Below are 15,117 nucleotides of genomic sequence, written 5' to 3' on the forward strand. Positions count from 1 at the left end.
CCATACACGCCTTACACGGCCTTTTCTTCTTTTATGATTTTTCTAATTCCTACACTGAGAGAAATTTGCATTGTGAATTTAACAAGTTCGACTTGTTGCGGTTTATCCATTTGAATCAGCGAAACGTATGTTTAAAACAATATGTGTCAGGTTGTTTTTATAAAATCGACTTGTTGATTCAAATGACAAGTAGCTTGTTGTTTGAACCAAAGAGCACGTAGGCGCTATTTTAACCAAAAAACTTGTTGAACGAACATGAAAACTGGTTGTATTTTCTCTCAGTGTAATTTATAATTTCTCACAATTACGTCATAAATAGGCTGTAGGTATAATATTATTATCATTATCTACTTATAATGGACAACGAATGAACAATACCTTCGTCAAGTATGTTTAGTATCAATCAAAATATAACCAATGTATTTTTAATTGTTTGAATGGATTCGTAAAATGTATGTTAAGAAATGACCTCCAGTCACGCAAATCTGACATTCACATTATGTACAGTATTTAGTTTTACATCAGTTTCATGTGACATTTAACATTAAAAATCTTTCCTAAAAGGACGCATGAGTAATTTAGTTGATTTTCAGTAGAAGTTTTGTAAAAATAATCCAAAATTTTTTAAACAACATATTAAAATGTTTGCTTTTACAAGTCATCTTAAAAACGTTGTTTAAAAACATACATACAACATATTTTATCCCAAACGTTCAGAGCACATGAAACTTAAAGCTTCTAGTTCTCGTTAGTCTATTATCGATATCTAGTTTAAAATCTATTAAAATGTCGACTGAGGTTAAATCCTTCTGAATAAAGTGGCTAATAGTGAGTAAATATTTGAACGGCTCCAAGCTCATCACGTCAAGTGCGCGTCGGTTAAATTAACGACGATTTTATTACCGAGCTACGGTTTTGGGGGCCTATTCTGAACTTAGTCACATTTTAAATATTGTATAAACTCCTAACCATTGAGGAGTTGACCTTCCATCATCAGCTCAGCCACATAAAATTATTACCATCAGACGTAAATACTGGTGTACCTTTGAAAAATAGACTAAAAACATTACATGTGCCTATAACATTTGAAGAGTTCCCTCGATTTTTCCAGGATCCCATCATCAGACCCTGACTTGGTGCCAATGGGACCATCTCGGGGTTATACCGGTTCGATCAAAAAAAAAATTTTGAAAATCGGTCCACGATTCTCGGAGATATCGAATAACATACATACAAAAAAAAAAAAAAAAACATTCAGTCGAATTGAGAACCTCCTCCTTTTTTGAAGTCGGTTAATTAGTCACAAATGAAAAAAATAATATCAGTCTATTATGCTAGATGAGCTTTCTCGGGGTAGTCACCGATAAGAAAATACGAACTTGTTTATCTGTGCTTAAGCAATATGTTTATTAAAGATATGTATGTATAGTCGTCATACCAAGTTAAATAGGCGGGGATTTTGACAGATTCGGTGCAAATGTTTAAAATAACACTTCGATAACATTATGACGTTTAGGTACATAACCCTTTCAAAGGGACTGTTGACTTGTTAAATGCATATATTGTGTGTTTCTAGATTATAAACTGAGTAATATTTTACACATTAAGCTTGATTAAGCAATACCAAATTGTATTACAAGTTTATTATCTCATATTACTGTTAGGTAAATGATAATTTTGATCCCAGCACGTTTCACTGAAAAGTTACCTACTTAATAAAATAAAATAATGTAATTTCTGTTTGCCTTCTAAACCCGTATTATTTGAGAAACAAACATTTAAGTGACTCCAAAAGTTTATTTACCAAATTCTCCCTTTTTAATTTACTTAAACGCTACTCAAATAACTCTCTAACCGAAATAGGCCCAACGAAATCCTTCAAATCGTCCCGATTAGCGGCAATCATGGGCGGTAATTACAAATCGCTCGCTATCATGTCGACGACTTAACACTAAGCTCTCGAACGCTCATTTAAGCTTTTAACCACAGCCGATTGAGTGAATGAAGTGAATGGTGAATGGATGAATTAATATTGCTGAAAGCCAGTTGGAATGCTAATTTGGAAAATATTTGGCTTTGATAAGGACTTTTAGATGGTGTTTTAGCAATTGAGTTCATTATTATTAGCTGAGATAAGAATTGAGTTAATTAAAAATTATTCTGTTTTTTAACCGTCTTCCAAATCTCAAAGGAAGGGGTTATCAAGTCGTCTGTATGTTTTTTTTTTTAATGTTTGTTCCTCGATATCTCCGTCGTTACTAGACCGATTTTGAATTATTTTTTTTGATTGAATGTATATGCATACAGATTGGTCCCATTTTTCTCAGAACCCAGTTCTGATGAAGGGATCCTGGAGAAATCGAGGGAACTCCTCAAATCTGAAAGGCATAAATATGGTGATTTTTGTGTTTTTAAAGGAACAGCATGCATTTACGTACAGAACAGTGACATTTGGTGCAGTGGAACTCCTGATGATGGTCAGAATGGAACTCCTCAAATCTGAACGGCACACTTATAGTGACTTTGGTATTTTTATAAGAACAGCATGCACTTACGTCCAGAAGAGTGATATTTGGTGCAGTGGAATTGCTGATGATGGTCAGAACGGAACTCCTCAAATCTGAACGGCACACTTATAGTGACTTTGGTATTTTTATAAGAACAGCATGCACTTACGTCCAGAACAGTGACATTTGGTGCAGTGGAACTGCTGATGAAAAGTGAGCCGCCCCTGGTTCGAGTTCCGTTCTGATAATCATTCTCATCTGTAAGTACTTCAGAATCATCCAGATTTCAAAATTGGTTCAGAAATGACGGAGATATCGAATAACAAACATTAAAAAATATACAGACGAATTGATAACATAATCCAACATTTGAAAGTATTTATCACCAGAATCCCAAAGGAAGGCGGTTTTTTTTTTCTTAAAAATTATCTCAATGGTAATCCGGGAGGAATGCGTGGGGCTGAGGTAATAACGTAGATGCCTTTTTGACACTTTTAGTTGAATAAATATGGTACACCGATGCGGACGCTGCCCTTGCCTGTGTCAAATAATGCCGAGGAAGCACCCACGAGGGTGCAAGGACTATTTGAGACTTAATGAAATCTATAAAATGAACTGTAAAAACGATGGACTAAATACTGGGTGCTTTCATAGCAATGCAAATGTAGGGCATGAATTGACATGAATTACTTATGCAAAGCAATATCGACTGCGGTCACAAATTCGATGCAAGCCCGATGCCCGTGGTTAACTGAGCGATTCCAAGTAACGCCTCAATCCTATTTTGTCGTCTAAGACATTGTTACATACTGGATTGATTTTCGCTGATAATGATAGGGCTCTGTATTTCAGTAAGCTTGTTTGTCTTTGATATAAAAAAAGAATAGTAAGTAGCACTTTTCTGCGGCGATATACAGTAGCGGTTCATATCATACTGCAGGTTATATATCGAAAACAATAAGTCGGGAATTCTTAAAATTAGACTTTTATATTAAGTAAACAACTATTGGATCATCATTACAAATATGTATTTGAATACTTACGAGTCTTAGGACCCACTGCACGTGGCCCGTAGGAAAACACGAGAGCCTGATGCGGATTAGAGTCTTAACAGTCTTAGCGTTGGACTTCTCATTATAAATACCCAAAATAGAGAATCCTACTAACAATATAATATAGATGGATGGATTTATCAATCTCAGAAGTTGGTGTGAAAATTAGGGGAAGGTTGCTATCATTGGACCACTTAAATAACTTCACTTCTCTATAATTTATAGATTTTATGTCAAAAAAATAAAACTAATTTGATAAGTTTTAACTCTTGACTTGATAAATTTAGAGAAAAATCGTGAAAAGGTTTTCATAGGCCGTTGCCTTCTTTGGACCAAATTAGCCTTCATTGGACCACAAAGTCGCCATCAATGGTCTTAGGAAATTTAACCAATAGTCCAATCAAGAAACTTATGGAAATCGATAAAAATACATTTTTAATAAAATATTTTTTAAAAATTTACAAAAAAAAAAAATGTTATTTTCATATGTACTAGTTTTTTTCTTACATGTTGTATAGGTATTTGAAAGAAATGATCCTATGAAGTAATATACTGAAAGTATTTGCGCACGGGTGAAGTTATTACTAATTCTGAAAGAAAGTTGCCATGATTGGACCGGTCCGATGATAGCGACTAGGTATCATATCACAAATAAAAATATTAAAAAATAGAGAAAAAAAATGGCGGGAAACTGTTGTTTTAAATTTGCGCATTAATAAATGTTTATATGTACCTATGTAATACGTCAACACACAAATTCAATTGTAAATGTAATTGGACGTAGTTACGCAGAAACGTTCCAATCCATCTGATATTGTCATTGAAATGAAAGACTTGTTTTCATACAAGATCTAAAACTTAATGATAATTTAATGTGGATTGGAACGTTTCTGCGTAACTACGTCCAATTATACTTATGTCATTTTATTCCTTCGCGTAATTTAACTTCAACAGTGCTCGCAACACACTTGGACGCGTCACGCTTTTCCGGGAAGCGAGGCGCGACTGATGTTACGGGGTGGCCCAAGATGAGGCCTAAGGTTACCTTGTACCGTACTGGATTGTATTAGCTTTTGCCCGCGGTTTCGCTCGCGTTAGAAAGAGACAAAAAGTAGCCTATGTCACTCTCCATCCCTAAATCACGTCAATTCGTCGCTCCGTTTTGCCGTGAAAGACGGACAAACAAACAGACACACACACTTTCCCATTTAAGATATGGATATGGTATGGATTTATACCTACTTACACAAGCAGATATATGTATCTGTTTGTGTAAGTATTACATACACAACAAAATAAAAGTAATGTTAGATCCGGGTGGAAATTGCGGCAACATCATAGTTTATTTTGTCACGAAATAATATTGTTACTCGACGGCAAGCTGGTAATTATGCCCTGTACACAGGGTTCCGTTGAAAATACAAGGGGAAAGGATGTCCTAATAATGAACATTACAATGGTTTAATATTGTCTTCGTTTACCGCGACAGTTACAGTTACTCATGAAGTAAAAATATGGAAACGAATTATATCGCGTATAATGGATGTACAATTCATCCCGACGTTTCGAACACCTTACAGCGTTCGTGGACAACGGGTGACTGAGAAAATTACAATGTGTATAAACTACCCACATACAAGAAATATTAATGTACCATAAATGATGATAGATTTTTTAAGGCTGGTACACACACCAAGTTAATAAATCTACTTACAGTATATACAATAGTTCAATTAATTGTAATAGTTCGTTACTAAATTTAAAAATCTGAAATAAGTTATAGATAACTTTTGTTCAAGTTCCTGTTTTTCTCACTTATTTTTGCACTTAGTACTTTAGTTGCTACTGTGTTGTAAACCGTGTTGTACAATAATAACACGAGCGAATAGGTTATGCGTAACTTGTGCCGTAATATGCAAATACTTATAAAAAACCTAAAACACACATTTATAAATAAATCAAAATATATCTTAACAATTGCTTTGTTATTTACTATCTAAATTATTCCTTGTCGGTTGGAACTTGCTCACTTCATAAAGTACGAGTAAATCAAGTTGATTGAGGAGTAAAGCCGTTTAATTTCAATGTTTGAAATGTTTTCTTACAGAAATTATAGAAGATTAATTCTCTAAGGCAAATACTCAATTAGACAAACAGTTAGACAGCCCTGATTTGATTACATTTTGAATTACTACTCGCAAACCACACATTTTATAGGAGTATTAGATATAGTTATATGAGTGTCCCATGTTTTTAGACATGTTGTTATTTGTAGTGTGTTTGTAGTTATACAATAGTACATAACGATAAAAGTGAGAAAAATTTTTTTTTGCTTTTCGCACGTGTATCGTACGACGTTTTTCAGTACAGATGACCCTCCGAACTTTCGACCTGACATATAATGAACCACTTCTCGAACTAGTGCGTAAAAAAAGCACCATCTGTAGGTACTGAAAAAAATGTTGAAGAGATGGAGTACTTTAAAGGCTTATTGTAATAGTACATTTCGATACAAGTGCGAAAAGGAAATTCGTAACTCGTGTCGATTTAAAACACTCCCTTCGGTCGTGTTTTAATTTATTGCCACTCGTTTCGAACTTCCTTTTTTACGCACTTGTATCGTAATGTACTATTTTGTAGTCACAGTAACAGTAACGTAACGTTTAATACCATGGTTCGAATTTGAAACAGGAATAACATATTCATAACCTCAATAAAATTTACAACTTGACCTATACTCGTCCCTCACAGATATTCATTTGGTAAATATATATCAGTATCGCCGTCTAATCAGAAATCAATCAGTGTGGTGCTTTCTAAGCGGCCATAGATTATTCCGACGATCCTCGTTTTCTCAGGTATATCTTTCAAAATCAAAATCAAAAAATCTAAATAATTTATTCAGCAAATAGGCCACAGGGGCACTTTTACACGTCACATGTACATAGGTATTTAAAAAAATATATTTCTATAACTTATTTGTCCGTGTATTACCTTATTTTATGTATGAGAGTTATTTTAGGGAGTAAACGAAACTATCTCATCGATTCATTTTCCCGTGACTTTTCCTTAAGGTCCTCCCATAACCCCACGGTACCCAAATACGAACTACTGGTTAATTGCTCATATTTTTTCCCCGTTGCGGTGCGAAATGGGAGTTTTCTCATTACAGTCGGCAAATTCATTTACTTGCTTTGCTCTCGCCACTTAGGAGCCACTAACCAAGAACAAGGTAAATTGATTCGAGCCTTCTACTTAGCATGGCTAGCTTCTTTTTTTCCTACTGAAATTAGTTTTTAAATTGCTAGTTTTTATGCAATTTGAAACTTTGAAGGTAATAGTCGAGGAAATTGTAAATTATTTTTTAGCTTTGTTAGAGTTGGTGACATTTCTATAAATATTTCAATGGTTAAAAATAATCTGGAATCAAATTGGTGGCTTGAGGCATTCGCTGTCGTTAGGATGTAACCTTATTTATTACTTTGCTTGTTTTCTTGATTTTTGTCAAAAAGGCAAAGCTTGTTTATTTAGTTAGCTACTTACATAATTATATTCACTATAAACCATGCACTGAATCCACTCAGAACTCCCCTTAATCTTCATTAAAAATATTGAATGTAAGAAATAGAATAGTTGGTTCCGTTCAGGTAACTTTTCCTCTCAATACATGTTCTGGTCACTATTTTACTATCTAGAGGAAATGACATATAATAGAATTTCAAACAATACGAGCATTTTTTCCTTATTATTGTATAATAATAAGGATAATTGGAGGAAATGGCGGACGCAAAGAAGCAATTACTTTAAATATATTTTGTAAGATGCCTGCATCTTCACATGGGACTTAGTGCATCGTTATAATGTTCCTTTGCATTTTCCTTCTAATTAATTTATAAATAATTCAGTTAGTTACTTATTAGTGTGTTATATTGTAAATAGATACAATAATATACTAGAAACAATTCCATTTTAATAAGGTAACAGTGAACGACTTTTTTATACTTAATATTAATAGTTTTGAGGCAAAAAAAATAGGAAACAAGAATACCTCTTTGAACGTATGAAATGAAATGAAATGAAATATTTTATTTCAGACAGGTGTCCATATTTAAACAATATGAACTCTAATAGCAAGGCATTTAAGGCATTATGTCCACCATTTGTACTTATTTTTTTATGTGCAAAAAAAATAAATAAATAAATAAACATTGTTTAAATAGGTCGAATGTGACGGTAGCAACCATATGACACTTTAAACGTATTGACCTGTATCTCTTTCAGTACCAAATTCCGACTTATTAGAGGTATACTGGTATCGGAGCTATCGGTTACCTCACAGTTACAGCCTGTCAAAAACGCGAACATATTTAATAACTGTCATATTTCACCCATACAAGCATAGTCCGCGTTCACCTACACGAGCTTAGACCCTGTGCTAGGAACGCGCCTCTTTCATATATTTGATCTCCAGTGTCCGAGGTGTGACTGTATCCTGCCTATGCATTAACTCGCGTTTCTCCAGGCCAGTGCTACTTCGGTGGTCGTAAGCAGAGCAGGTAGGTGCCGTTCTTCGTTACCTCCTTCTGCACCACATTAAGACTTATAATATACTGGTATATTGAATAACAACATACCTGGAGCTTAGACCACTGTATTCTGCCTATGCATCGACTCGCGTTTCTCCAGGCCAGCTTACAGCCGAATACTAGCTCCGTGGTGGTCAGCTGGTAGGTCCCAGTCTTCGATACTTCTTCTTGAACTGCGTTCCAGCGCGCTTCGTGAGCTGGGGTGTTTGCCCTACATGGAACAAATAATATAGTAAGAGTGAATTTCATATGAAAATAAAAAGATGGAATAAATGTATAAATATTGAGACGGTAGCGGTATTATTATAATTTTAGTAATAGCAGAAGTCACGTCAAGATGGACACGTGCCTCATCCCCAGCTTAACATATGCTTGCCAGACATGGAAATTTACGGAAAAAATTAAAAATAAAATTATCACTTGCCAGAGGGGAATGGAACGAAGCATGATGAACATAAAAAAGTTACAAAAGATAAGACATAGTAAAATAAAAGCACAGATAAAAACATTAGATGCTCTACAACACGCTAGAAAGCTAAAATGGAGATGGGCTGGACATGTAGCTCGTCTGAAAGACCACAGATGGACAGCCATAGTCACAAACTGGATAGGCCCAGCTGGTAAACGCCGAAAGGGCAAACCAAACATGCGCTGGGAGGACGACATTGTAAAGATGGCTGGTCCAAATTGGAAGAAAACAGCACAAGATCGTGAAAAATGGACATCTTTGGAAGAGGCCTTCACCTAAGGGGTTCCTACAAATTAGAATTAATAAAATTAAATTAACAAAAGTTATTGTAATTTGAAAGGAAATAAAAGGTTTTTTATTTTTTTTATTTTATTTTATAATAGCAGAAGTCAAACAAATGTTCTTACTATAAGTAAACATTAAAACTATACGTTTTAAGTAATTTAAGTACCCTGATCTTTGACTTACTGAAAGTATGTTGTAATAAATAGTTATTTGTTATACAAGGGGGCAAAGTTGTATTTTAACGCCGAGTGTGGAATTGAAAAACGAGCAAGTGAAAGGATTCTATAGTTGAACCACGAGCGAAGCGAGTGGTTCAAGAATAGAATCCTGAACTTGCGAGTTTTTTAACACACGAGAAGTAAAATACATTTGCACCAGAGTGTAACACAAAACTTTTCCCCTCACTATAGCGAGGAAACTACAACGCAAAAAATGCGTTTATCACTGCTTCCAGTAGCTCCACAGGTGGTAAATCATCTTTATTACTAGATTCACCTACTTTTATCAATTTTAAAGCAGTGAATTTGACTTTATTCAAGGTCAAATTACTTTACCCACTAGTGGATAAAATGCGTTTTTACCCGCTGGTATTAAAGGACAAAACACGTGTTTCCGAGCTAGTGAGGGGAAAAATCAATTACTTGAATATTTATTTCTACGAATCAATTTTCATAACTGCAGCTTAAGGAAAATATATAGAAAACTAAACTAATTAATACCGCAGTAGACCCATACACGTGTATATAAAAAAATATAACTAATTAATTTTCCTACGGTCCGTGGCAAAAATGGTCTCGCCGGAAGATCAACGCTGACCCGTGGTTAGCATTACGCTGAAGCGGGACCATTTCGTGGTAAACTATTTTGTGGATATGTGTTTTTTCGTTGTTTTTTTTTTTCGTTAACTTTTGAATGTGCTTGTATTGTTTTATATGTGTTGTATCTTGTTTATCACGAATAAATGATTTGTATTGTATTGTATTGGTATCTTATCGTAAGGGAAAAAGTTACGTAAGTTACTTAATATATAATTTTTTTTTTTAGTTTTATAGTAAGTCTGTTTAATTGTTTTTGTGTGACTTGGCATTACTTGTAAACTATTTAAGGTGTGCAATAAAAAGCATTGTATTGTATTGTAAGTCGTAAAAATTACCTCCTGATGGAAGCAAAGTATTGTCCCAAAGAAGTCTTTTGCGTCGTTGAGCACTTCCTCCGGTACTCTTGGCACGTCTCCGCGGCCCGGGATGGCCATGACGCTGCCCAGGCATGACTTCTCGTTGCATAACGTTGGCTGCAACAACAATATTCAAATATAACAAACAGTAATTGAAAAGATTTTTGTAGGTATAGTGAGTTTTTGTATGTTGAGGGGTTCTGCCTAGTCGTCTCACCATCTCCTTATTTATTTATTTAATATTATTAAAATACAGTGGTAACATTATAATTAAATATTGCCCCGCAAAACTCTGGAACGAGTTTGACTGCGGGATCAGCAGACTGTCATTTCATTTTGTCGGTCTGCCACACCATCTATGTTAGTCCGCGGGTACCACTCGGTAACCATTTTGGCCCACCTTTCAGGATGCATGTGGCAGACGTTTCCAGACTGTCCAGCCCAGTCCCGCTAAGCTTAGCGGTCTTGGCACCTACATCTACTATTTAGTCGAGTTCTGCACGGGTAGCATGGTCGCGCGATAGACGATAAAATATCAGGCCGTCCCTATCGCAGTATTAGTACGAGTAAGTGCGATAGGGACGGCCAGATGTTTTATCATTTATCGCGCGACCATAATTGCCTGGCTGGTTCCAAAAGGACTTAAGTTAACCAAATGCCGAGACTTGAACTGATACATAATATCCTTTACAGATAAATTCGTCTTCATGGTTGATATAACAGAGAAACTAGTGGGTTTAGTCTAGATAATAATCCTTTGTTCAGAAACGAAACGAATTTTCTCCATCGCACTAATATGGAAAATGTTATCAATTATTTATCTTATCTAAGTAGGCTCTTAGAACAGAGAGCTATGGTATGGTAATAGTTCTCTTTGACTGTGTTTAAAATGAAAAGTAAAAATGGGAACACAATCACTACAAAATTAAATGAAAAATTATGTAGCCTCCTGAACATTTTATCCAAGTTTACATTTGATTCAAATATTATATTATTCGTGAATATTACGTCTGCCAGGGGATCAATTTCTGAATTTCGAACGCACGTATTCGCCGTTCGAAAGTCTGTGGAAAACGACGTACCTAATGTTATTTTTCAAAAAGGACGGCTAGTAATTTTAAAACTAGTGGTGGACTACTCGTTTTCGATTCTGTTAGTAGAATTTAAATCGCTAGTAGTGGAGATATTATTGAACGAATTCCACGAAATCGAATGGCCGAGATTCAAAAATCTGCCCCCTGCAGGCAGTTTACGAGCAAAGTTTTACAGCAAACGAAAAATGCAGTAGATAAATATTAAACCTATTAAAATGAATACATAGTTACTTTTGGCTTATGTAAGATTGTAAACTTGCCATACGATAAATAAATAAACGAGTACGTATGCAATAATCCTGCTATTTGGATAAGGATCACATAATTTCCAATCTGATATTTTACCAATATTTGCTGTAGCATATTCGTATTACGGAAACGAATGTTAAAAACTCACAGAAATATTTCACTAATATTCCGGCTCCCGTCTGTCGTTTTCACGGAAGTTCACTTATCAAAGCTTTGACTTTGGCAAGGCGAATATCTCTTGAGATATGTTTTATTTAGAGGCCTTAGAACATGATTGGGCTCATATAAATATACCTAATGTGTATACTGTAAGCTATTAATAATTTTTCAGAGTATTAAATATTTAAATATCCGTGACGTGTGATTGATTCTAATTCTATCACTAAACACAATATTTTTGTAGTTTGCCCAGTCTAAGGAGTAGACAATTAAAATTATATTATCTATTAAAAGTATGTACATATTTAATTTTAGACATACTTATACAAAATATAAAAGACAATGGAACAAAAAATTCAGAAATGATCGAAATGCACATCAGATCTAGTTGTCTTATCATGCATTCATAGTTTTTGAAATCCATTGAAAGAAGAACTCTCAGAACAAATTATGCAAGAATTGACTATGCGTTCAGCGTTTGTGGTAAATTTTTATTCAGAATCCATTTCGAATGTTAAATGAAATTCCATTTATATGGTAAATAATATAGTGCTTGAATACTAGTACTTGATATACTTCAGAAGAGAAAATCAATAACGCAGATAAATTATGTTGTATTCTTGAAAGAACTTAGAGAATAGAGCTAAGATGGGCAAGTTTCCATACTAAAATATTTATGAACAATCAGTACTTATCAAAAATAGCATTACAAAGAGTATTTTATTAAGTAACCCCTAAACAAAAAGAAACGTTTTGGTATCTATGATAGGTATAGAGTATAAGACTATGATACCTGCTTCTGAAACGAAAGTTATTTAGGTTATCAGGTAACTACTTTTGGTGCGTTGTTGCATCTGCTACATTAAATAAACATCCGCCAAAATAAAGCAGCTTTTCCAAATTATCAGCATAAAAACAATATGTGTAATTTACGTTTAGTATATATTCTAGTATATTTTCTACTGTGCAGCCAATTACGGTTATAATGAAACTAATGTTTTGCGATATTTATGACATCGGATGTAGATTATCAAGTTCGGTATCATTAAATTATCACAAAGTCTACCAACGCTAAATAAATAATATAGGTAAGTATGGTTTCGTGATTGAAATGTTAAACGCCGGAACCATCTGTTCTATTTTCAGTGCCGATATTAGCAATTAAGTAAAGGGTTAAAAGAAAACGAAACTGTGATATTGTGCTGTCAGGTTCAACTTCTACTACTCGTACACCACGAGAAGAAAGGTGGTGAAATTGTTCACCAACCACACAGGGCTTAGCATTTTTCAATTTATTCAAGTCTATCACAAATAGCAAAAAATATTCAGCTATTAAATCATGCGGCGACATTCGATTTCCTATATCGTGTTATCTCCTACGCCTACCCAACAAACTTGGTTCGGGATTCGTTCCCGCTCAGTTCCGAACCGCCTAAGGCTCCGCAATGTATCTTGCGAAATGCAATAGTTAGGAGTTGCGCTATTGGTGTGAAATGTTGTTGGTATTATTAGAGAAATATGGAAGATTGTACGCTCCAAATGATATTTATATATTCAGCATATGGGCATTTTCGGAATTTGGGACCCCAATTAGCGAAAGTTGTCAACAAAAATTAACTCACTGTCAGTTTTGTGACGATAATTAAACATGAAATTTCAATAAAAATATTGTTTTTGTGTTAATTATATAAACTTTAAGCGATAATCCACATTCAGAATGTAAAAAAGTAATTTTTTAGACAGATTTTATGCTTAATTGTCGTCACAAAACTGACAGCGAGTTAATTTTTGTAAACAACTTTTGCTAATTGGGGGGACAAAAATACTGAAAATGCCCATATATCGATACCTCGTAAGTATACTGAGACAAGTACAAAAAATCAATGATTTTACAGGAGAGCCGTTCAAAGCTACAAAGTAACATAACTAATGTATTTGTTCACGTAATAACATAAAAGTTCGGATTTGTTTTAACGAAATCAATAAAACTATTTCTGCATTTAGAAATTTTCAAATTTATAACAGTTTATGGTATAAGAGTACTTGATCCAGTATACGAGTATTTTAGCGCACTTAGTCCAGTATTCGTCAAGTAAAAAACTTTTTTTACCTTAAAATTGGATTTAAATTGTATCTTAGGCTGTTATTAGCATTCTTTAACTCTTAAAATAATTCTCCCTTCACTAGCTCGGAAACACGTGTTTTGTCCTTTAATACCAGCGGGTAAAAACGCATTTTATCCACTAGTGGGTAAAGTAATTTGACCTTGAATAAAGTCAAATTAACTGCTTTAAAATTGATAAAAGTAGGTGAATCTAGTAATAAAGATGATTTACCACCTGTGGAACTACTGGCCCCGTAGCCGAATGGCATTTCTCCGACGCCAAACGAAAGCGATACGCCGCTGGCTCTGTCGCGCCAATACGCAAGCGCGATAGAGATAGATATCTACTAGCGCTTCGTTTCGTGAGCGTTTCGTGAGCGATTGTGCCATTCGGCTAGCCACCCTGGAAGCAGTGATAAACGCATTTTTTACGTTGTAGTTTCCTCGCTATAGTGAGGGGAAAAGTTTTGTGTTACACTCGGGTGCAAATGTATTTTACTTCTCGTGTGTTAAAAAACTCGCAAGTTCAGGATTCTATTCTAGAACCACTCGCTTCGCTCGTGGTTCAACTATAGAATCCTTTCACTTGCTCGTTTTTCAATTACACACTCGGCGTTAAAATACAACTTTGCCCCCTTGTATAACAAATAACTTTTAATTAGCTGTATAAGTATTCTACACTTTTTTTTACCTCACTCCACGTTACACGACGTACAGTGGTGCAAGTGACTTGTCTCAGTATACCCTGTTCGATATTTAAAAAAAAATATGTTAGTTGCATCAGCATATAAGTCACTTTATTTCCAAAACTAATGCGAATTTCAGCATGAAATTTCAGTAGAAGGTAAATATTGGTATTTTAATGACAAATATGTAAAAAAAGAAAAATCATAAAATTGTCACTTGACTCAGTATAAATACTTAGGAGGTATCGATATCATGCTAGATTTTTTGCACTAGTGTGGGATTGAGCACTATCTACGGATTAAATGAAACTGTAATGGACCATCTGTGAAACGTTGTACAATACACTAAAAGCTTTTTCACTACTAGTTTCGAATTTCACCACTAGTTTCCACATAGTGCTTATTACCTTACGATTCATTTGCCGGAAACAAAATCGAAAAGTGTGTCAATAAACTAGAACACTTCCAAATTGTTTAAAATCGACCGAGTTGCTAATTTTCTCTTGGTACGTGTATTGGGTAGGTAAAGTTTTTTTTGAAGATAGGCAAATAATACATTTTTTTATAGAATACGTTATAATGAACACGGAAAGGTGGCTCGTTTATTTTTATTTCGTATAATTTATTTATTATCTTTTTTTAAGTGACCGAAATGCCGTTTGTGAAATTTAATAGCAGATGACGTGACAATGCCTTTGCGCGTGCTGAATGTATGAAATTAGAAAAAAAAGCGATGTCAACTATCAGGTTTT

The 15,117-nt window shown here is 34.5% G+C and overlaps 1 protein-coding gene across 1 annotated transcript in view; it reads right to left on the bottom strand.

Moving 5' to 3' along the window:
• Positions 1 to 10,185, bottom strand: part of LOC125227846 (nitric oxide synthase-like protein) — a 39,653-nt gene extending 29,468 nt beyond the window's left edge. Inside the window, 3 exon segments of the mRNA XM_048132220.1 lie at positions 8,194 to 8,356; positions 10,053 to 10,081; positions 10,083 to 10,185. Coding sequence (XP_047988177.1) covers positions 8,194 to 8,356; positions 10,053 to 10,081; positions 10,083 to 10,151 — 261 coding nt within the window. The 5' untranslated portion in view covers positions 10,152 to 10,185.
• Positions 10,186 to 15,117: the final 4,932 nt, after the last annotated feature.

This window comes from Leguminivora glycinivorella, chromosome 7 (assembly GCF_023078275.1).
Source record: "Leguminivora glycinivorella isolate SPB_JAAS2020 chromosome 7, LegGlyc_1.1, whole genome shotgun sequence".
In the NCBI taxonomy this organism is placed as follows: Eukaryota; Metazoa; Arthropoda; class Insecta; order Lepidoptera; family Tortricidae; genus Leguminivora; species Leguminivora glycinivorella.